Source organism: Pollachius pollachius, assembly GCF_949987615.1.
Source record: "Pollachius pollachius genome assembly, chromosome: 3".
Taxonomy (NCBI): domain Eukaryota; kingdom Metazoa; phylum Chordata; class Actinopteri; order Gadiformes; family Gadidae; genus Pollachius; species Pollachius pollachius.
This window is the reverse complement of record NC_136936.1, coordinates 50948389-50972490: the sequence shown is the minus strand read 5'-3', so window position 1 is coordinate 50972490 and position 24102 is coordinate 50948389. Positions and strand designations below refer to the sequence as shown.

The 24102-nt window shown below is 41.4% G+C and overlaps 1 protein-coding gene across 3 annotated transcripts; it reads right to left on the bottom strand.

Moving 5' to 3' along the window:
• Positions 1–217: 217 nt before the first annotated feature.
• LOC307072949 (MORC family CW-type zinc finger protein 3-like) lies at positions 218–23737 on the bottom strand. 3 transcript variants are annotated; one of them, XM_079732537.1, is made up of 19 exons: positions 23695–23737; positions 10384–10456; positions 10006–10138; positions 8664–8890; positions 7955–8105; positions 6889–7036; positions 6419–6547; positions 6018–6137; positions 5100–5200; positions 4760–4822; positions 4363–4491; positions 3874–3948; positions 3666–3714; positions 3362–3448; positions 3158–3203; positions 2965–3037; positions 2656–2884; positions 2363–2424; positions 218–494 (listed from the first exon to the last, which is right to left on the bottom strand). In XM_079732537.1, exons 1-19 carry the CDS (start codon positions 23734–23736, stop codon positions 395–397), a joined length of 2037 nt encoding a protein of 678 aa, XP_079588663.1. In that variant the 5' UTR covers position 23737; the 3' UTR covers positions 218–394. The 3 variants fall into 3 exon arrangements, with proteins under 3 accessions (XP_079588663.1, XP_079588664.1, XP_079588662.1); XM_079732538.1 differs by having other exon boundaries at positions 364–2254; XM_079732536.1 differs by having other exon boundaries at positions 364–2424.
• Positions 23738–24102: the final 365 nt, after the last annotated feature.

Genomic DNA, 24102 nt, shown 5'->3' with positions numbered 1-24102 from the left:
TAGTGATGTTTGATGCTAAATGTCCTTTTGTTACTGTTGTGGCAATTACTTTACCAGATATTGCGTCTAAGACAGATGAGATTTCCAAACGCAAAAAGCACACAATACTTGTGGACAATTATGGTCATATATATTTGTAATAATTGTACAAACAACAATACATCACAACATGCATCAACAAACAATAGAATAGGCCTACAATACAATAATCGGAGGCCTCAGACGGGAGTTCGCCCTGCGTCTCTCTAAAGGTTTGCAAGGAGAAGTCCACTGCATGGCTAAAGGCGGGAGTTCTTATTCACTTCTGTCGGGTTCCTGAGAGCAGCTGTCCCCCACTAACCCAAAAGCCTTTGTTAACCTGATGGTAATCTATCGATTGTAGTTCCTCAGCAAGTCATAAAGGGGGTCGCGGACGTGCCTTATCAGATGGAACCCTTCGCTTCTCGACGCTCCCCAGGGGGTCAATAGAACAGGCCCAAACCAACAAAAGGCAGCTAGAGAAACGGAATGTAAAAACAGATATACATCACACGAAACACAAAGGTTTACATTTTAGACGACCCTGAAGAAGAGCAGGGTGGCAACGAAATGGAAAACAAAGCCTATATGACTAAAAAGTAACAACATATGTATTTTTCCATCACATTACGTCTGGCTTTGTTTCTTTTTCTATCTGCTGTACTTCAGAATTGTTTATTTGAAGAATATACATGTTATAGGATTTTATTGGTAACATTATTGAAATCACTATCAATCAGCATTGAACACAGACATGTCCAGGTTATTTTAAGCTACGAGCAGGTTAAAATATTACACATTACTACTTTTAAATGTGTATTTGTCTAAACATGTAGGCTATGCTTTTGTATGAATAAATATACATTACATAGGATTTAGTGGTGAGGTTGCAGATTGCAACCAACTGAATTCCCTCTTCTAAACTCTCCAAATAGCGAAGAAGAAGCTCGGTGGCCTGTACTGTTCCAAATGGTCTCTGACAGCATCGAGTAGCCAAGCGTCAAGTGATGACATTCTTTGATAGATGCGTAGTTTATTTAGTCGGTAAAGCCACGGGTCATGGCAATTGGACGGGTTTATCACAGGCTTGGGAAAGCCACAGTTACCAGATTTCTTAATTATTTTGATCAGAGCATTCGATTTATTGATTGCTATCGGGATTTAATGACAATTTCAACAAATATGACAAAAATATGACAAAATGATTGTAAAATAAATTACCTAAACTACCCTCACCATCAACTAATATTAGTGTTCTCATTCTTTGTGACATGATTGCATAAAATTGCAATGAAAGCATGAACCAAAATGTTGAACACCCTATGAAAGCCAAAGCCCGCTCTCTAATGCATCATTCAGCCTCGGGAGGTCTGCCTTGTCCAATAAAGGACCGATGGCAAAGCTTCAGGACTAATTAAAGATCAAACAAACTTAAAATATTAAAGTAAAGAACATTCTTAACATATTGACATCGTTATGAAGAACAAACACAAAGCAAAACATTGAATTTCCAAGGTCCTTTATCAATAAAAAAAACAAATACCATATGTCCTGTCTGACCAACAAAATTTTGTTTAATAAAGTGATCACTATAAAGTATGTATATTTTTTCATTCGGTCTTTGACAAAGTCTCTCTTACAACAATGCCCTACATTACAGAACAATATTAAAAATCACATGTAGTTACAACAAGCAGTAGACATTTAGGCACTATTATCAATAAAAACACAAAATTATTAAACATGAAAGAATAATTAAAACATTAGCAGTTTACAATATAAAAATCATCAAAAGAGGTAATAAAGCTGGAATCGAGACTAACTCCTCCAGGCCGAGGTCATCCAGGAGCCTAGCCAACATCTCGGTATATCATAGCTAAACGCTGTCTTTGCCAAAATCCAAAAGGTGCCCGTGGGACTCTGAAGGACACTGAATGTTGTGACCTTGTTTTATATATATTGACCTACCTGGATGGCATTGAGGTGAGATAGGTGGGGAGTTTTGCTTTATAAACATAGATTCCAGTGATGGTCTCATCACTATATAATAAATATGATATTTACACTTTCTCTCTGAATGCGTAGTTTTAGTAACCAACATGGGTCAATGGTCCTGCTGTGAAATAGGACCATTGATACGGAGGACCCGTTCCAATATCTCCTCAACAACGTTGCACTCATTGTTTAATTGTTCCAGTTCACAAGGCCTGCCACTCTGTTTTGGAGCTCTGTCAGACTGTTCCAAGTTGATGAGAGACAGAAATATAACAATACATAGTGTACTGTTAAATGGAGGCAATTTATACCAATCAATAGATAGATTGATAGAGCGAGAGTGACTAACCTTGACTGGTTCCTTTTACACTCAGCAGAAATGCTGGCTTTCTCCTCCTCCAAATGCTTCACCTAATGGGGAATCACATGGTGTTTAAAGTCGTGTTGCGACAAGCCTTGTAGAAGGCTTCACAAGCCTTCTACAATAATTATTTTTGCATTTCAGGCGCATTGCAGCAAAATTATTGCCCTCACCTAAAGTAAGTATTTTAGTACCGACAATCAGGTACACAGAGAAACTGAGGACAAAGCTGGGCACGGAAAAGCAAGCCCCCTGCAGCCTACTAAATCAAATTAGCATACCTTCTCTTTGAAGGTGTCTCTCTCATCGGACACAGACTGCAGGAGGTCTATGAGCTGTTCCTGGGCCTGGGTGATGCCAATTATTCCCTCCTCCATCAGTTTGGCTCCATTGGTTGGTGGGGACGTAGAGCTGCTCAGGCTCATGTTTGTAACTAACTTTCTCTTGAGACAATCCAACTTGTGTCTTTTGGATTCGTTTTGTGGAGTCGTAGGCTGCAGCCTCTTCATCCTGGAGTTCAACAAACAAAAATAAAGATTTTCCAAGACAATAAAGTGAAAAACATTTGGGGGTCATAAAGGGGGTCGTACCTTGAGGGGGGTTTTGACAGCGAGAATACATCTGTTATTACCGGATGACTGCTGCTAGTGGACACACTGCATGCTAGAGAAAAAATGATATGAAATAATAAACCAACTCGTAAAAAAAAAACAAAGAACAGAAGGTGAAGAAAACAGGAGGTAAAAGTATTTACCACCCAGATAATACAAAAACACATTTTACCAGAAGCGCCCTCTCCTGAGGTCTGTGGTGTGTTCGGGGTGGAGGTCTTGTTGCATGATCAAAAGTTAGTTTTAGTATTATCGTAGAAAGACCATTTACACGTGATATAATTCAATATGTAATTCACTACATGAGTTAAATATTTATATCTGTAATCTGTAAAAGTCAGGCAGAACTAGAAACGACTTCATGCACACCACGCACCATTTTTCTCCACGCCCTCTCCTCCTTCAGTCTTTTAAGGGCCTCGGCTTTGAAAAGAAGCTCCCGTTGCCTTTTCTCTTCCTGAAACTAGTGGACACATGATGAAAAAAGACTTGATGGATGAAGACCATTTCTCAACAAACTGTTTTCAATCTACGTATAGTTTTTTGTCTTTTATCTAATAAACACTCATCATTATTATGATAATGGCAAAAAATATAATAAATATTTTAATTACCATTTATTGTACGAACAATAGTACACACAGTATAATATGATTTTTATCTGAAGACATTTTCTTCACCTTTTTGAATTCTTTCATCTCTTCTTGTTTCTTTTTTTCCTCCTTCTTCCTGTAAACATAAACAATACAATTTTCAGAAACGCCAAGGTCAGTAAATGTAGTTTTCAGAAAGTGACTAAAAGGCCACATACAGGTGACATAACCATAACCTCAACAAATGTTTGTATACCAGGCTAAGTGAAGAAGTAATGCTAAAAATGCAGCCTACTGTATCGTATAGGTCTTGGGGTTTGCGGGCTGCTCAGAATCAGAGTCCTCTGGCTCTTCCATCGTCTCACAGCGCCTGAATGAGAGGAGTTATGAATGTATAACAATATGAATGTTATAACGATGATTGTGTCCCCTACAGAAAATGATTTCAATCTGGATTAATCATTCAATATTCTTATAATCCTCCTTTTTAAGGAACAATAAAGTTATATTTTAACATCAAATGTTGATTCCCAAATTAAATGAAAAGTGCAACAGTTGACTTGCATTTGTTGTGGTGGTGGATGCATATGGATTTAAACTACAACCTTATTTCAAGAAAGCTCATCTAGTATTTCAGTAGATGCTTTTATCCAGAGTCACTTAGAGTTAATTAGTTTAGATTGGCATTAAGGCATCTTGATGCCCAAAGACCTCTTGGTCAAATCAGCCTACATGCAGTGTGTCGACATCGGGGATCAAACCCAGAACCGTTCAGCTATCTGACCTGAACTGAGGGTCGGGGTTCATGTAGCAGAACCACTCTTCAGGAAGTTTATCATTGTTAATTCCATCCGGGAGCCTCCGCCACTTCAGACACTTATCACACTGGACCCATTTCTGATCCAGGCGTTTTCTGTAGAACACAGGAACACAGAACCCCTCCTATTATCAGCAACGTCCCCATAAGAGCATCCAGTGACAGTAGACAACGTTGGGATGCTTGGCTTGACCAAACCACAAGTATCACAGTATGAGGCAGCAGTGAATGAATACAGTAGGAGGCAGCAGTGATTGAATAAAGTTCAAACAGTTCAAATGAGATATATCTAGCTGCAGCCATTGAAGATCAAACAAGCAACTTGGACCGTATGACGACGGTACGCGATCTGATTGTGACTTACTCTCCTTCCTCCATTTCTTTACAGTATTCTTCTAACTTGGTTGCAACATTTCTGATAGTGTTCCTGTAAAACAAACAAAGAAAATGTTAGACTTGTGTCTTGATAAGAGGGACAGTGTTAGTGGTTATGGTGGTTGACCCGAGGTTCTGGGCTCAAACCCCAATATCAACAGTCTACATGTAAGCACTCATGAGCCTGATTCTAACCTCTTCCAGCTCATACAGATACTGATTTCAGTGCTTTTTGCTTTGTGGAAGATGGCTGCAAATGCCGATGATAAATGTCACAAATGAATTCATGACTGTGAAATCATGATTTTTCCCCGTTCTACAGGCCCTACCTGTACTTTTCGGTGTTGTCAAAGTCCTGTTGGTTAAGAATCGGTTCCAGAAAGTTACATTCAATCACACCAATGACTCCGATGCCACGTGTGCTGCTAGCCTGTTAGGAGCACATACACCAATGTTTACCAACACAAACACCAAAGTATGAGTAATAAGAATAATTAAAAGGTGCATATTAAACTAGACATGTCGCCGCATGTACATTTTCGGAAGAAAATGCATCTGGTTGCATTCCAACTCCTGCTCACAATATTCTGTGAGCATGCTGACATGCCAAAGCCAACGGGAATAATGAGCGAGCATGCCAAGTTTCAATTCCATGGGCCGCTGTAAAGCGGATTTGTGATTGATATAACAATGGGGCTGATCGTTCTGCCCTGAGTTGTTCAACTTCGGAATGGTTAAAGTAAAAAAAAAAAAAAAGTCTGCATTGTTTGGTGTATAAAATGAGCACTGCACTGAGACATGCCCAACATATTGGCAGGGGTCTGGTATTTATAAGGAGTGGGACAAAATATCAGTACAGATATCGTTGCCCATCTCGTGCAAGGAATTTATTATTCATTTTTATGCTTCATTCCTGAAGAGTTAGACAGGAAATATCGCCCCATAAATCGATATTTTCATAAATAAAATAAGGCGCTCTAAACAGATTCCCTGCTCCTCGAGGTGGTGCTCCACACATAAATGAAGGAAACTTGAATGAAAGTTAACTAACCAAAGAACATGTATTGCGTATCGTATCGTGAGGTACCCTGTGATTCCCACCCCTAGTATTTATACCTCAAAATATGTTGGAGTAGATAATTAGGAAAAATAGAGAGGAAGATAAAAAAAAATAGTAAGACACATGATAACAATAGTGTGGCTTGCTTTGCAACCACACTAATTATTGCAAATAAGCAGAGACTCACGTTTAGTTGACAGCCGACACGATGATAATTCTTGATGAGTCGGTTATTGTGGTACATCATGAGGCCATAATGCTCCTTGCTCTTTGTGTTATACCCAAAGATGATGGGGATTTTTTGTTCCTAGAACGGGACTTAAGGAACAATGAAAAACATTTCATGCATAAATAAACCACACATAAAAACACCCCAATCTGGGGGCCCTGATTTCCCTCACTCCATAACACATAACGAACAACCAATAAACACTAGCTCCTAGCCTTCCCTTAACAAAGACAACCATGCTATAAACTGGAGTTGATTCCCAGACGCTAGCAGTCCACCGTTACCGGGATAAAGGCAGAGAATGAATCATTTCTTCTGCTGCAAGAAGAACCATGAACGTTTGTGGACGTAAAGGATACGACAAAAGAAGGCTTGTAGATTTCTCTTGCGATGTGGGCCAGGCTCTTAGAGATGAGCTGAGTCCTCACCTTCTGTCCTCGAATGTTGATCTGCATACAAGGCTTCATGTAGAGGATGCTGCAGTAGGCCTATGGTTTAGTATAGATACAAAACTTAATTAAAACTTTCATAGATACAAGTATGCATATCCCTAACACAACAGCAACTTAACATATCCCATCTAGTAGCTTTTTAGTCAGAAAAAAATCTTATCGGTAAATGATTAAGTACATAGCATTTTACAATTGCACACATCTAGTTTTTATTGAATCCTCATTCATGAATGGTGTTCAACTGTGGTCTCAGAAATACGGTCATCTTAATATCTTCATTAATTAATATTGCATCATGAAGGTCTGATCCCTTACTCTGAATTCGGTATGAGGGTCCTATGTGTACCATGCAGTCAGCTGAGGTCGCTCATACTTACACGCAACGAGTATTCACTCTCAGGGACTGAAAACTCTTGTCGCCCTGGTCTTTGGTTTGGTTCAGTCGTTGATTTAAGGACATCAGAGGGAATGCAGATATCATAGCGGTCTGTGGTAAAATCAAACTCCATATTCCCTGCAAAAGTCCTATAATGAAAATATGAAATGCAGAAAGAAATAGATGAACCAAGGTTAAATGTATTTGCAATAGTCTTTCAATAATCTAAATATGTATCAATATTCGACAAAGAAATCTCAAAAATCAATAGTGTTGAAAGCTGAACTGGAGTGTGGTGTTGACGGCTGGTTTAAGCAGCTTCACCAGGCCCGAGTCGGACTGATTATACTCTGGGGCTGGGTGAGGCTGCACATCGCTAGCCATAAAACACACTGGAGAGATTTCCTAAATGGCTGCATGTTTCCCTGCTCTGAATCATTAATACTATTAGCTGGTAATAATAAACTATACTACCAACAATATACCTGTTCTCACCACGGACATTGAATCCTATATCATCAAAAATTAGACAATGCCTCTAAGACAAATGGTGGCAAAGTGTATTTCAAGAAATTTCTGGCAAAATGTTTGGTAGCGGTTGGATTTGAACCAGGGCCCTCCTGCACATCTACCAGTGCTCACCCATTTTGTGGACGTTTGGCAGAGTTGTGGTCACTGCATTAATTCAAAATGGTCTGACCACATGGGTTGCTGCCAGAAAGTTGTTCAAACCCACTATGATTAATAGATATTAATTATTAATAGTAGTTATAAATTCAGCCTATCTCACCTAACATAATTTGCTTGTATATGAGATATTTTTCATATAAAATCAATGAGATGTTTGTGTGGATAAAGAGGCCATATTATATCATTTTAATGTATGCAGGCTGTATATTTTGCTCCGTTCTCATTTTAGGACTCAAGAACTTTTTTTGGCCTCAAACATTCTAAAACATTATTTTGTCGCCTTCCGGACCATAGGCTGTTTAATGTCCTGACACGGCCGTGTTCTGTGGGCGTAGAGCCTTCAGAGAAGCCTGGTAACCATGGGGATGAACCCAGACCTGCGGAGGTTCCAGATGATGATCCGGGTCCCGGTGCTGGAGCAGGATGACTCGATAGCTCGGAGCTCAGTGAGCAGCTCTTCCTCAGTGTTGAAGGGTGAGTGGTCCAGTATGTCCCTCAGACTGGCCAGGTGCTCCTCCATCACACTGAGTAGTCACTCGGGTCAAGGAAGTTCTTACTAGGCTTTGCTGATAGATCTATCTATCTATCCATCTACCCATCTGTCCATCTATCTATATAATTAAAGTCAGTGCAGGGTAAGGTTTAGCTACTTCCCTAGCTCTATCTATATTGGTACACAACGTTATTATATATGCAGAAAGGTTCCAGGTTTCAGTATGTTTAGCCATTACAAGCCGTTAAAAAAAGAAAAAATCGGCCTTTCCTGTCTTTTAGTGGGAGTGACCACCTAGATGTATGATGGATAGGTAAGCAACATTTTCTACAGTCCACTGGGTAGGCTGGTAGACGGATCTTTCAAGCATATGTCTAGGTGGAAACTCTCACTTGTGTTGGCATTATATCACCCCTTTAAACCCCCCACAAAAAAATCTGAAATAAAACTAACTAAAAAGGCCCTAGCCAAAGAACTAAATGTGGCTTTATTAACATATCCACTGCATTTACTTCATGATAACTGATCAAAAAGACACAACAACAATGACAAGGAACACAGTGTCAATCCATTCGACATGCTCAAAAGGATATACTCTTTTGCTTCCGGTTTCTTAATGCTTATGATGGGCACAGTGATCTGCTTGGCTCCGGTCCTCTTCAGGTAAGTCTGTGACAGCATGCCAACACACAGGTCATTCTTTGATTTGGATAAAACGATGGCATCCTGGCCCAGACGCATTGAGCCAGACTTGAAACCGTTCCCATACATGCCAATGGGATGTTTGCCGTTCACAGCTTTTTTGTCGCTGTATCCAAAGCTATAAGGGAAAATATGTTCATGCATTAATCACTAAACTCATGACACAGTAATCAATAAACTGAAATCCCTGATATTTTGATATTCTAAACAATCATTGTGGGAGTGTGTATGGATGATGGTTTTAAGCAGCCTAATCAATGGAAAAGGCTGCAAACCAGATGTTATATTGAGTAATCAAAGTGCACAGGATAACCAGTCATCTCCAAGCACACTATCTGGTGCCCAGAGAAGTCACCTAGATGGAGTGTGGCAGCCATCTAGGTGGCGTGTAGCTTTTGTACACTGGACATTATGGCGCGTTCCAGGCAACCCGTAACTCGTGTTTTCAAACCTTCTACCCATGAAAGTGCCCTTGAACGGTCGTCAAACTCCATAAGTCACCATGGTGATACAGCAACGCTTAAACCCTGGCTTTGAACCCAACATAACTCGTTAACCCGCTAATCGTGGTTCGTAGTATAGCCCACAGACCCGCAGAAGGGTTTGTTTTCGTGACTTGCCTGGAACGCTAACAAGTTATGAGTCGTGACTTTAAGCCGTAACTTACGGGCTGAAAAGTGTACATGGAATGCAGCATTAGGCTCCAGCCGGTTTATTGTTTAAGATGTGTTAAGAAACATGGCAAGGGTACTCCACTGCCCAGTAGCGGTTCTACGTCCAGTTACTCCCCGGGCAAGCCTTTCTCCGAGCGGGGGGGGTTTGTATCATAACCCTGAGGACTTCGGTGGGTGTGTCACTCCATTTGTGCACAACACCTTCTCAACGAGCACTTGCGCCTGCTGCCAAAGGAAGCCAGTATGCCAATTCCCCACACAATGTTATGGTACTTCATAGAGAACCGCTATGTGGCACAGAGTATTCATTTTTTGTTTACTTCTCGTGGCGCCCCCCACGTAATTTGGCGCCCCCCACAAATACGGCGCCCCGGGTGGCTGCCTGGTTCGCCCGTACCTAAAACCGCCACTGCCACTGCCATGCAGGATATCTCCCATGTGTGTGTGGAAATGGCCGGTTTAAGCTGTGCACACTCGTTACTCAATGTGCACCAGGTGTGCAGCCTCACCAGCCCCCCCACTCCCACAATCATCAATATTGTAAATAGTGGACTATCACCTGAGCATCATATGCATCATGTCAGAGCTGAGTCCGTTTCCGTTGTCCATGAAGGTGAGACACTCCATGTCATTGATCTGGGTCTTATCAATCCATATCTGTTCTGCATTGACATCAGGGTCATATGCGTTGTCTTCAGAAGGAATTAAGGAAGGTATCACAAAAAACAGTTCAAATTAGGTCTATCCCAATGTAAAATGGGCGCTATATTATTAGGTTAATACATTTATTATTCTACATTTGTGAAGGTCTCTGTTAAAACATTTGTGCTTCTGCTAGATGTCAAGTGAATTTCCGGTTCCTAAGTGACTTAAAGCACACAAACCAAACAAACCAAACTCCTAATTAATGTATGTAAGATCTTATAGGAGGACTCACCTATAAGTTCAGCAATAGCACTGAAGGGCCAGGTGTGGCTAGTAGAGTTGGTGTGGAGAAACTTTGGACAAAGCTGAAATAGGAAAGCCAATAACTGATTACAAAATAGTTTACATCAATTTTGCCTTCAATTTGCGTAGTCGACTAATCTTAACGGTAGTTAGCAAGTTAACATTATGTTCCTTTGGGCCGTTTCATTAGAAGGAAATTTGAATACATTCACTCAGTCTTGAACATGATTTCTGCTTGAGTCAGATACATTTTCACCAGCAATAGAGCTGATTCCGGAAGTAAAATCCCATACAATTTCTCCATAGAGAAATTATAATTATTTATTTTTAATGACTAGCTGGAACAGCCTTTTCAAAGGCTGTTCCTTTAAAAAAAAAAACTTTCATCGTGCCTGTACCCAAAAACAATAAACCTAGGGAACTTAATAATCTGCCCCCTGTTGCCCTTACATCTACACCAATGAAGTGTTTGAAAATATGAAAATATCCTGAAACAGCTTTTATGTGAGGTCACACCTTCCTTAGACCCAAACCGATTTGCATATCGTGCAGAGAGAGGGGTTGAAGATGCACTGCTGACCTTGACAAACAACATTTATGAGCACCATGAACAAGCAAAGAGTCTTGTCAAGATTGTGTTCATAGACTTCATCAGTGCCTTCAACACAATCCAACCCCACCTGATGGTACAAAAATTGGTACACCTCGTGGTTAACCCAAGATACATTTTGTGGATTTTTTACTTTTCGAGGAACCATAGTCAACAAGTCAAATTTAACTCATGTGTCTCATCGTTAAAAGCCATAAACACAGGGGCACCACAAGGATGCGTTCTGTCCCCTATTCTACCTTATACACCAATAACTGCAAAGCAACCTCCTCTGACTACACCTACTTTACGATACAGCATTAGTGGGTTTTGTAGAGTCTAACACTGCATCCCTAGAGGGTTTTGAGAGTGAAGTGCAGGGTTTTATTAAATGGTGTACAGATAATTTCCTCGTGGTTAATGCAAAGACATCAAAGAAGATCACCATAGATTTTAATAAAAAGGGAATTTTAGTTCCACCCTCAAATATAAAAGGTGTAGTGGTAGACCGGGTCACAACATTTACATATTTGGGTGTTGAAATAGACAACAAACTGACATTAAATGAATTTGCACAAAATAAGTCCAAAAAGTTGCAGAAGAGGATGTTTTCTCTAAGGAACCTCAATCATTTTAGAATAGACAGCTGTATTCTTCAGATGTTTTACGAAACTCTCTTGCAGAGTGTCTTATCGTTTGGCCTTATTTGTGCTTTTGGTAACATGTACACTAAGGACCAGAAGAAACTACAAAGTAGTGTTGTTTTTGGCGGCCTGTTTACTTTTAGTTTTAGTCTAGTCTTTGTGTCAAGCCATCATTTTAGTTTTTATTAGTTTTAGTCACGTTCATACTCCTTTTATTCGTGTCAAGTTTCAGTCGACTAAAAGTCTGAGCATTTTAGTCTTATTTTAGTCAGAATTGTCCATGACTATTTTAGTCTAGTTTTAGTCGAGGAAAACTGATGACATTTTAGTCTAGTTTTAGTCGAGGAAAACTGATGACATTTTTGTCTAGTTTTAGTCAAAGATTGTATTTAGCCAAACCCATTTTACAATTTAAACAAGGTTATCTTATTATTATATTATTGCTACATTAAAGACTCAAGAATACATCCATCCCAGACACAGAAGACGCTCTGATTTGAATTTGCAACATATTTATTTTACCAACCAAATATGCTGGAAGTACACACATAAATTTAAATAAAATAATAAATAAAATAAATGAAATAGCATCACATGACAGTGGCAGAAAAAAAAAATTACATTCAAGCTGAACATAAATGAAAACAAGGTGCTTGAAAAAAGTGCAAATAAAATGTGTGTGTCTGACTTGTATTCCTTGTAAACTGAAGTATAATAAGATCATCAATCATCATAAAAACTTTTAAGAGACAACAACACTACAAACGGTTTGGACCTTAGGGAGATAATGGGATGGGAAGCACTGGCTGCATATAGTGAAATGTATTGACAGAAAAGCACAAACAGTACTGAATTATGCCAACTACTGAACAAACGGCAACTACATTACTAACTGTACTAACTAACTAACAACTAACTAACTGTAACTGGCTATATTTTTGACATCAGATTTTCTTTTCACTGGTGCCTGGCACACAGATAGAGTATCTCAACACTGTGTGTTGGCCTGAACTTACCTGAATATATGAACGGTTGAGGTTATGATAGGTTGCATATCAAAACTGTGTGTGTGTGAGTGTGAGAGAGATAGAGAGAGAGTGTGAGAGTGTGTGTGTAGTACATGCATGCTTCTTGCATGTCTGTTCAGGCCAGCCAATAACTAATACTACTTAGGCTTGTTTACTTTAAGGAAAGCACTTCTTTCCAAAATGGCCCTAGCCCTGTTCCTGCGGCCACAAGAGAGGTAACCAGTTACACTGAAGACCCTCTCTGTAAATGCCTGAGAGGCTGGAATTGCCAGGAGGTCCAAGGCCAGAGGTTTCAGTGTTCGAAACGCAGTGGAACACTGAGTTAACCAATACTCAATGCCGGATTCCTCAACCTCAGCACTAGTAGACCTGAACAGTCCCTCTTTATATTTTGAAATCTCCTGCCTTATGTTTGTTGTCTTGGCTGTCAGTGTCTTGGGCCTCGATGGACGATTGGCACTGAAAAACCTAAATCTGGGCCGTTTTGCGGGGGTTAACTCTGGAGCCTCTGTACCCTCATTTGCGACCTGCTCATCATCTGTCAACGGCTCTTCTCGTACTTGCACTCTTTGTGGCACAAGATGAGCAATGTAGTCCTCTGCCTTTCTGAGAAGATTCTGTAATTCATCATCATTTTCCAGAAGGGTTTCAGCTACACAAGGGTCCACAAAGCATGCTGCTGCAGGAAGTGGTGAGAAGTTATCAGCTGTTATGTCAAGAAACACATTAAAGCGTCTATCCATGCTGGACAGCATCTTCTGAGCCAATCTCGCTGCATCTTTGTAGGTTCTCCCATGTGCAAGCGAGAACTCCGACAGGTGGTTTTTGAGATCCAGGATTGCTGGCACAACAAGGGAAAGTGATTGAGTGTCACTTTCGAGTGACTTAGTGTGCTCTGCAAATGGCAGAAGTAAGTCTTTCAGCATCTGGATCTTCTGCCACTCACTGGGCTGCAGGCTGTCCCAACTCATGGACTCAGCCACAGCTGTGAGGTGCTCCTTGACTTCAAGACAGCGCGACATCATTGCAAAGCAACTTGACCACCTGGTGGGACAGTCTTTTATCAGAACCAGAGCACACTTCCGTAGTAGCCGCTCTGTGGCGACAGACGACTTTCTAAACTTGTTCACCAAGTGCCTCACTTTCTCCAAAAGCCTTTGGATTGGGGGTTCTTTCTGAACCATATTCACGACAAGCTGTATGGTGTGAACTACGCATGGAGTCCTCTCTATGGCTTCGTAGTCGTAACTACATGGAAATATAAAAAAAGAAAAACGTACATATTTAACCATTTTATCCCTTATATTATTGAACCAAATGAAATTCTTCTAGTAGTTAACTTCCTATGAACTTATTTTTATGTATATGAAATTATATCATGACCAGTTACATAACTGCTGAATGAATTTATAGCATAGTTTCATACACAGACTGACCTTTCATCCTCCCCCTCCTGTCCTCCTTCCCCATCGTCTTGCTCCGCCTCTGAATCCTCTTCAGAAGTTGTGGCAACTTCTGCATGTGTGTGGCTGTGGAATGAAGCCACCATATTGCTGCCATTGTCAGTAATCGTTGTGAGGACCTTCTCTCTGGGGATTCCCCATTCTACCATTGACTCCTCCACAAGTGTACTAATGGACTCTGCGGTGTGAGGGTGAGCCATCTCTTTCAGGTTCAGGAGCTTGTGTTCAGCCTTGTTGTCCTCAGGGTTGAAGTAACAGGCGCTGATTCCCAGGAAGGATGCTGTAAGCCCCTTTTTAGTCCAAATATCCAACCCTGTAGTTATTCTGCGTGCTGTGGCCAGGTTCTGTTTGATCTTTTCTTTCTCTTCTTTGTACATGTTTTCCATCAAGTTTAAAATTTTATGTCTTTTTGGTACTTTGAACTTTTTGTCCATTTTTGCCATCATAGCGATGAACTCTTCGTCCTCGGTAATTCGTGCTGGGAGTCCTGTTCGGCCTATCCACTGTGCTATCCCCTCCTCTTTGGTACGTTGCTCTGGGGAGTTGTTGTTGTACATCCGTGTGGCAAAGAAATCCTGAGCACTAGTTGGCTTGTCCATCTTCTTGGGCGGGACTTGCTTCACTGATGCTCTTTCTGGAATCTAGCTCAGGAATAGATATAATGTCAGGACTAGAGCTGGGACGACTCGTCGACGTAGTCGACGTAATCGACTTCATAAATTAGTCGACATGAATAATTTAAGTCGACGGGTCGTCCCCGTTTTTTTTCTCTCCCCGTTCCAAACAAACAACCAGGCTACTAGATGAACTATCAATCCAGTCCAGTGGTGGCGGTAAATATAGTTTAGCCCTCTGATTCTTCAAATTCTTCAAATGCTTTTCGCTCGTAACTCATTCAAATTTCAACCGTTTCCAATGGTTCAAACAATTAAACGAATCTAGAGATTCATATCTATCTAGGCATGTTCACGGAATTTCGGTAGCTATTAAACTTTTTTCGGTATCACAGTTTTAGTTTTACAACGGCATATTACATCATTCTAACCGGCGGACCTTCCACTGTTTGACATCGTAACCAGTCCTTTTTCAACCGTTTACCATCGTTCAAACCATTAAACAAATCTACACACTTGTATCTTCAATCCTATCCAAACGGAATTTCGATAGCATTTATACTTTTTTCACAATCACAGTTTTAGTTTCAAACTCGCATCGGCCATCGTTTTCAGTTGCGTATAATCATTTCGGTCACCATAGCAACGGTAAACAAACCCCGCGAAGCACAATCCCTACAATGCTTTACGCTCGTAACTAATTCAAATTTCAACCGTTTCCCATGGTTCAAACAATGCAACTAATCTAGAGATTCATATCTATCTAGGCATGTTCACGAAATTTCGGTAGCTAAACTTTTTTCTGTATCGCCGTTTTAGTTTCAAACCGGCATATTCCACCATTCGTCCCATTGAAACCGGCCGGCGGACCTTCCACTGTATAAGACATCGTAACTAATTCATTCACTTTTCACCCGTTTTTTAACATTCTTCTCCTTCTTCATATTTTAAGCTACAGAAACCATTCAAATATCAAAATGTTCATATTTTTGGCTATGTATTCAGCTTTTTCATATTCATTCAACTTTTCCAATTATTCCTATTTTTCCATCTTTTTCAGCTTCTACTAGGCCTACTACTTTCAGATTCTTCTACTATTTCAGCTTCTACTCCTACTTTCAGATTCTTCTACTATTTCAGCTTCTACTACTACTTTCAGATTCTTCTACTACTTTCAGATTCTTCTATAGCCTACTTTCAGATTCTTCTACTATTTCAGCTTCTACTATACTTTCAGATTCTTCTACTACTTTCAGATTCTCCCCAATAGAAAGTAACATTACGTTAATGTCTTGACTTACCTCAATTTCATTATGAAATGCCTTGAGATGTCTCTTAAGATTCGTGGTGTTTTTTCCGACGATTTTGTGGCCACATTTCTCCCCATCTTTTTCCACAACACATTCGGTTTTCTTTTCCACGTCTGTGTACCTAAAGTATTTCCAAATATCGTCTCTTCTTTTTCTCCCACAAACGATACCCGGCTGGCCGGCCATCAGTCTTTCTCTTTTCGTACGTTAACCAGGGCTCTGCGTTAACCCACCGCAACCGCGTCTTCTGATTCTAAATCCCCGCGATTGGGATTGAGGAAGTGACGTCGCCCAGCGACTTCTTCTTCGCTTATAATTTGTATTGTATAATAAGGATCTTTGTTATAACATTTCGTCTCGTGTCGTTTTGGTCAACGAAAATGAAGACACATTTTAGCATAGTTTTTATTTTGTAATCCACAGTTTTTTCGTTTTTATTCGTCTACAGCAGGGATGCCGTGGTGGCGGCCCACGGGCCGGATCCGGCCCGAATTGACATCACATTCGGCCCCGTTACATCAGTGGTTGGGAAGAGTTTTATTTTTATTTTTTTATTTATAAATTTTAATTTTTTTTTTTTTTTTTTTATAAATAAAATTATGATACAATATCAACAAATGTAAATGTACTTTTGTTTTTTATCCTTACTTAATGTTTTTAAGTATAATGATTATTTTTAATTATTTTCCACGTAATCCAACAGTTTGTCTTGCCCGTCTCAGTTGCAGCGTGTGCACTGACCAACGTTCTAAGGAACACGTGGCTCCCGCTCGATATCAGTCAGGATGTTATCAAAGAAGCGGAAGGTTGACTCTGAATGTCGTGTCTTTCAGGAGAAATGGAAAGAAAAGTATTTCTTTTGGGAAGTGGGGGGCAAACCTGTATGTTTAATTTGTTCGCAACAAGTGGCTGTGCCAAAGGAGTACAACATCAGACGACATTACGAGACCCATCAGGAGAAGTACAACGAGTACACAGGGCCGCGCAGGGCACAAAAGCTAAACGAGCTAGCCTCATCCCTCAGAAAACAGCAATCCGCTTTCTCAAAATGCCGAGAGACATATGAAGGTTTGTTTTAATTCTTCTCAAAGTCTTATTTTTACGACAACTGTAGCCTAGTTGTTTTCGAATGGGGATTTCTGTATACTAACATAACATTTTACTTCATGTTTAGGGGCAGTGAAGGCGAGCTATGTCATCGCATGGGAGATAGCTAAAGCTTCCAAGCCTTTCTCTGAGGGGGAATTCGTGAGGACGTGCATCACAAAGGCAGCCGAGCTAGTGTGTCCAGAAAGTCGACAAGCCCTAGCGAACATCAGCTTATCCCGACCTACAGTGACCGAGAGAGTGGAAGAGCTCTCCAGCGACTTGCGCAGCCAACTTAAAGAGAAGATAAAGTCATTCATCGCGTTCTCTATTGCCCTTGACGAGAGCACTGATGTGACTGATACGGCCCAGTTGGCGATATTTATTCGCGGAGTGGATGCTGCCTTGAATGTCACGGAGGACTTTGTTTCCGTGGTACCCATGACAGACACGACTACAGCTAACGACGTGTTCGTTAGCCTTGTCGGGGCCCTTGACAATCTGGAGGTGGACTGGAGTCGCGCTGTCAGTGTGGCTACGGATGGTGCACCTTCCATGGTAGGAAGAAAGGCCGGGGTGGTCGTGAAGTTGAGAGAAAAGGTACGAGAGGCAAACCCAGACCAGGTATTCTGGAACTTTCACTGTATTTTACACCAAGAGGCGTTGTGCTGCAAAAGTCTGAAAATGGAGCATGTTATGAGTGTTGTTATTGCCACTGTCAATTTTATCAGGGCCAGAGGGCTTAACCATCGGCAATTCGATGCATTTTTATTTGAAAATGACATTTACAAGGGCCTTCCCTATCACACCGATGTGCGTTGGTTGAGCCGAGGCGCAGTGCTCAAACGGTTCTACAAATTACGCAAAGAGATAGACGAGTTCATGCAGGCTAAAGGGAAGCCTGTGGAGGAATTGGACGACCCCGAATGGATCAGAGACCTTGCCTTCTTAGTGGACATTACCGAACATTTAAACGTCTTGAATGTTACTATGCAAGGTCGTAACAAACTCGTTACCGAGTATTATGACAGTGTCCGTGCCTTTCAAAATAAACTTGCGTTATGGAAGGCACAGCTCAGCCAGCGCAATGCAGCCCATTTCCCATGTTTAAAATCTCTGTCTGTCAACCATCAGAGCATGGTCAAGTATGCAAGCTTGCTTTCCGGCCTCATGCACGAGTTTGACTCACGATTCACGGTTTTCTCTGAACTGGAAAAGGACTTTGCGCTTTTTCGGTCTCCATTCACGACGGATGCTTCCGAGGTCCCAGAGGGGATGCAAATGGAACTGATAGACTTGCAATGCTGTGCGCGGTTGAAAGATGCGTATGCATCTACTGGTATTGAATCATTTTACCAGTCTTTGCCACCCGAGTACCCAATTATCACTGCCTTTGCAGGTAAAATCCTTTGTATGTTTGGCACAACATATTTATGCGAGCAGGCATTTTCAGTAATGAATTTTAATAAATCGAAAGTGCGCAATCGCCTGACACATGGACATCTCAATGATGTCATGAAAATAGCCACGGCCCAGAGCCTGTGCCCCAATGTGGACAAGCTGGTGAAAACTAAAAGGCTTCTGGCTTCGACATGTAAAATGTAGCTGGCTTCCTCATGTTTCATAGTGCAGGGAAGTAATGATGGGGAGGAAATAAAGGAGATAGGTATGTGGAAATATTTGTGGGAGTTGATTGACAAAGTTAATGTGCTATCAGTTGCTTGTTGTAATGTTGCAATATTTTTTTTATTATCAGTTTCTACTTAATATTTAGTCACCTGACCTGTTTGAGTACTTAACCTTGGTACATATTTTGACTTCTTTAGGCCTTGGCTACTTAGCCTGGCCATCTTTTTAATTTGCCTAATTAGGCCTGTGCATCCAGATGATTTTATGTGCAAGTTGTCAATAAATTTGATGAAAGTAATTTACAGTTTACTTGTGTTATGTATGTGACCTAGTCAACTTGTTGTTTTTAAAATATTTTAAATGTAAGTTACTGACATACAGAGGTTGATGTTACACAGTTAAAAAGGGTAAATTGCTTTTGGCTGCCATATAATTGTATGCTTCGTTGCGAGGCTATTGTGTATTGCAATTAATTTTTAATGTATAGCAGGCCTTCATTAATTATATCAAATAGCATGTCTATTTGTTTAGTGTTTGGTCTTGCCAGGCCAAAAGTGTACTGGTAATTTGGCCCACCGAGGTCCCACTTGAAAACAATCTGGCCCCCTGACAGATTTCACCCTGGCATCCCTGGTCTACAGCATTGCATTATATATTTAATTATCGTTATCGTCACATGACCAGCATTTTCGTTGCGTCGCGTCTCGTTTTCCTCAGGTGATAAAGGTTCGTTGACGACGATATTTAGTCATAATTTTCGTTGACGAAAACAACACTACTACAAAGAATAGTTAAAACAGCCAGCAAGGTATCTGTAGCTCACCTGCACAATGACCTCGGTCTGAAGAAGACAGAACAAATTCTAAATGATTCAACCCACCCTCTTCATCAGAAATTCTTAAAGGTCCCATGGCATGATACTTGATGGATGCTTTAATATAGATATGAGTAGGCCACAAACACAGTATTTGAAGACGTTCCCGAAATTCAGCCGTGGTGCAGAATTACAGCCACTATGAGCCAGTCGCACATTGAGCTTACCCCAAATGCGCCGTTTCGGTGTGTGTATCTTTAATGCAAATGAGGAGGAGAGAGGCGGGTCAAGGAGGAGGGTGGGGATGTGGCCCTGAGCAGCTTGCAGCCACATTACCATGCGCTCTGTTTACAGTGGATGTATGGCAATGGCGAGGCGCACACAGCCTTTAGCCGTGTTCTGTAAATATTCTAGAACACACAGGAGTCCTCGAGCTCTATATCTAAATAATATCATATTATACATAGATATCTATATCATATAATATATATTATCTTGGCCAAAAGCTGTGTGAGCCTCCAGACGATATTATGAATCTCAAACGACGGTTCTCCGAAGTCTCTGTTTCTTCCACGTCCACATCAATCTGAAGTAAACTGAACCACGACATGGAGGAGAAAGGGATTGTTACCCGCGATTGTTGACCGCGGTTGTCTCCCGCCAGAGCCTCGCTTGCCGAGGGACCGCTGCCTCGGCAGCGGTTAGCGCTTAGGCACCACCGCCTCCTGCAGCGCCAAGGCGAGATAACCCCCACTACTGAGATAACCCCCACTACGAGTCTCGTTGTGGAAATACCAGAGACGAGAGTCTTGACGTGTTATGCGCCATAACACCATAACACAATAACAGTAGAACGCTTATCCAAATAACAAGGAAGTGTACAATACTTGCGTTACAGTCCTGGAGCTCTATATCTAAATAATATCATAAAAGACATAGATATCTATATCATATAATACATATTATCATGGCCAAAAGCTGTGTGCGCCTCCAGACGATATTATGAATCACAAACGACTTCGTCAGGTTCTCCGACGTCTCTGATTCTTCCACTTCCACATCAATCTGAAGTAGACTGAACCGCGCGCTGCCGGCTGCCCGCTGCCGGGCGGTGCTGCAACCGGTGGCAGGCAGCATGTAGCAGTTCATGTACTTCAGGGAGTCAAAGCCAATGTTCCTTTCCCCCAATATAACCCCAACTACAGTCTTGTTGAGGAAATACAAGAGACGTCAAAGAACCGTGTTATGAGCAATAATACCAACAGCAAACACTTGCGTTACAGTGGGTGTTATCACACACACACACACACACACACATGTGGCGCTCGCACCGTCGTCTATCATTGGCGGGCAAAATTCTCTGGGCGGGCAAGGCAGAGAAAGGGGAGGAGCTTAGATCCTTTATGGCGACATATGGGACCACATTCCAAATCAGTGCGCTTGAGCCTCCATTTTTTCAAAGGCGAGCAGAACACCTAGTGCTCGTTTTACACCGAACACAAGTTCTAGCCACTGGGGGACCATAGGAAGGCTAGGGGAACTCATATTTATATTAGAAAACCTCATAAAGTGAGATTTTCAAGCCATGGGACCTTTAAGAAGCAACAGGTCAAATGGCAGACTACTGCAAAGGAAAATTATGACCACTAGGTACAGCAAGTCTTATGTGCCTACAGCAATTAGACTGTCCAACAATAGACTTAAAAATAGGCATTTTAATCTATGAGCATACTGTATATATCACTGAACTATTTTACTTTTTTATTTACTCATACATACTTTTCATGTTGGTTATATTCTTACTGCTCTTTCTGTCTTGTCCTTTGTTTTTCTATTAATGTTTTGTATTTATGTTTTTTTATTTTTTAATGCTATACATCAGGCTGTATAACAGCCTGCAACAAGAGCGTGTTATGGTGATCACATGAATTTCCTACTTGGATAATAAAGTTTACCTTGACCTTGACCTTGGAGCCCTTGTTAGCTACGTCACAACGTTCGTTACGCAACAATGCTTTCAGGAAACCAGGCGCGTCGTTAGACCTGGGCATTCGAGGCTATAGCCCTGGATCTTTTGGGAATAGCCCCGGATCACTGAGGCCGTCAAAAACCACCAGCCACAGATGCAATATTGCAGCCAGTGAAAACCACAAAATTCTGACGTCCATATATGGGCGGATTTAGAATAATTTGTTGCAAAATGTTGCAAATTCAACGTTGGTATTCTTTCTTCTTTATGCATAGCGCATCTCGTCGATATTGCTGTTTCGTGCTGCTAGCCTTTAAGTGAGATCAGAGAGTGTTGAGAAGGACAGTAATAAAATATCTTTGGTAAGATGGATATAAGAAGAGAGACCCGCAGTGAATTCAACCCAGTCCACTTGACATCGGGTAGGTGCATGACAGTGGTAGGCTACCATAAAACTTTAATAGCCCGGGCTTTTATTTGTTTCAATCACTGAACTTTATTACCGTACATTTTTACCAGGCAATCGAATAACGCCTGCACACACACGCACGCAGGCACACGCAGAGTGGTAATCGGGAGAGTTGGGAGAATTCCCTGTGGGCCGTTAACGTTTCGGGGGGCGCCGGGTCAACGTCGCAACCAATTCGATTTTGTCTAGAGGGGAGTAACTGAGCGCCCCCTCCCAAAGTGGTACAGCCCAGGTGGGCCTTGAACTGCGATTGGTCAGAAAGACGTAACAGCTGATAACAACATTGAACTCTCATGCAGGCTCGAACAGAGTGACACACAAACACGCACACACATTTAAGGAGTTTTTCACCGGCTCCGTATCCAGCTTGTTTCACGCTTAAAGCACCCAGGCTACTAGTATGCTGCGAGCTGGGGCTCTCAGTTTCCCCCTGTGGTGCATTTCTTGTCCCCAACCCCTGCCATCCAGTTGTCATATGTTCATGCAGACTGTTTTTTTTTTGCGTGTGCCGTGTTTTGCCGCCGATGTGGTGAAGCTGTATGGTTATGCTGTTGAGAGCTTAAATAAATGCACTATATAAGTTGACTATGAACAATTATTGAAGTTTAACATTTTGTTCAGCAAATTTGACAACTGACAGATGCAATATTGTAGCCAGTGAAAACTGCAAAATTCTGACTTGTACGTTTATGGGCAAATTTAGAATCATTTGTTGCAAAATGTTGCAAATTTGATTCTCTATGCAAAGCCCATCACGTCGATATTGCGGTTTAGTGCTGCTCTAGTTTGCACAGATTCAGGAGACCCGCAGTGAATTCAACCTGGTTGAATTCATTGGGTAGGCACATTTATTTGGCTACAGGCTTTTCTAATGTCTCATTTTGGCTGCTGGTGTATGTGGTGCACTTTCCTATCCTTAACGTAAACATTAACCTACTCAGTAGGCCTGCCCCGACGTGAGTCAGACATGACGATTTGTCTTTCCTTTACTTCTCAAACTACGTGACAATTGCATGTTCATCAGCCCGATTTTCAAATTCTCTCGGGGAAGAAACCCCCAAAACCCAGTTTAAAAAGGACTCTAACTTCTGGGCTAAAGCCCCGGATGTTTTCAATTGCTAGCGACGCTTCTGCAGGAAACGGTGTGAAAGCTGTACGATGCTCGTACGAAGAACTTCACAAACCACTTAGGCTAACGATGCTTTCGGGTCCCTGGTCTGCCCTTATCTATAATTTGTGCTTCAGAGGTGTTCATTGCCTGATGTGTTGACATTTGTGATGATTTATCCTTATTTAAGGATTAATAACTATGTTTGCATCTATGCTTACATTTGAAAGTTATGTTGTGGGGCGCCAAGACTTATCTCGCCTAGGGCACCAAAGTGACCAGCGCCGGCCCTGTTGACACTCTCTACCAATATAATCAAAGAACGGTATTGTAAATGGTAGCATTAGAGAGCTGCATTTTGCACTCTGGTGCTGAACTCAATCTTAAAACGTGTTGTTTGTCGACCACACAATACATCGGTTGCTCTGGAGAAATGCAATGTTGCCCGCTACGTCCGTAACGTCCCGCTTTCTTTTAATTTCTGCGGTGATCATTGATAGATTTTACTCCTGTGATGTCTTTAAGATTACTATTGGCATAATTAGACCCGTCGATACAGATTATATGTTAACCTTACCGTACTCAGCGGGACCCCGCGTACCGTCTGTGCAGCTGCCATGGTCCCGGGAAACCGAAACTAACTGAGTGCGGATCAATTTAAAACCCGCCCAATGCAAACCATAACCCTACCAGAAATCAGTGTCAAACGGTACACCGCGAAGCCACATACGAAATAGAAAATCATAAGCATAAGCCTAATATTTGTATAAAATAACCCACGTCAAACGGTCAGTGAAATCGCAACCCTCAGAGTGCAATCAGACCTACATTGATATACGCCCATCTAGCGTCGAAGGATACCACATCAAGGGATCAAATAATGCCATAAACAGATTTAACCTAACACACAGACACACACACGCGCGCGCGCGCACACACACACACACACACACACACACACACACAAATGTATTCAAACTTGATC

What these genes read in the sequence shown, in the direction of transcription:
- LOC307072949 (XM_079732536.1), bottom strand. Translation starts at nt 23,736, where the DNA reads ATGGCAGCTGCACAGACGGTACGCGGGGTCCCGCTGAGTACG. An exon ending in GAAACCGGAAGCAAAAGAGT is followed by an intron (nt 8,106 to 8,663) that starts ATATCCTTTTGA and finishes CCGAGTGACTAC; the next exon opens with TCAGTGTGATGGAGGAGCAC. An exon ending in CTGTCAAAACCCCCCTCAAG is followed by an intron (nt 2,885 to 2,964) that starts GTACGACCCCCT and finishes GTTGAACTCCAG; the next exon opens with GATGAAGAGGCTGCAGCCTA.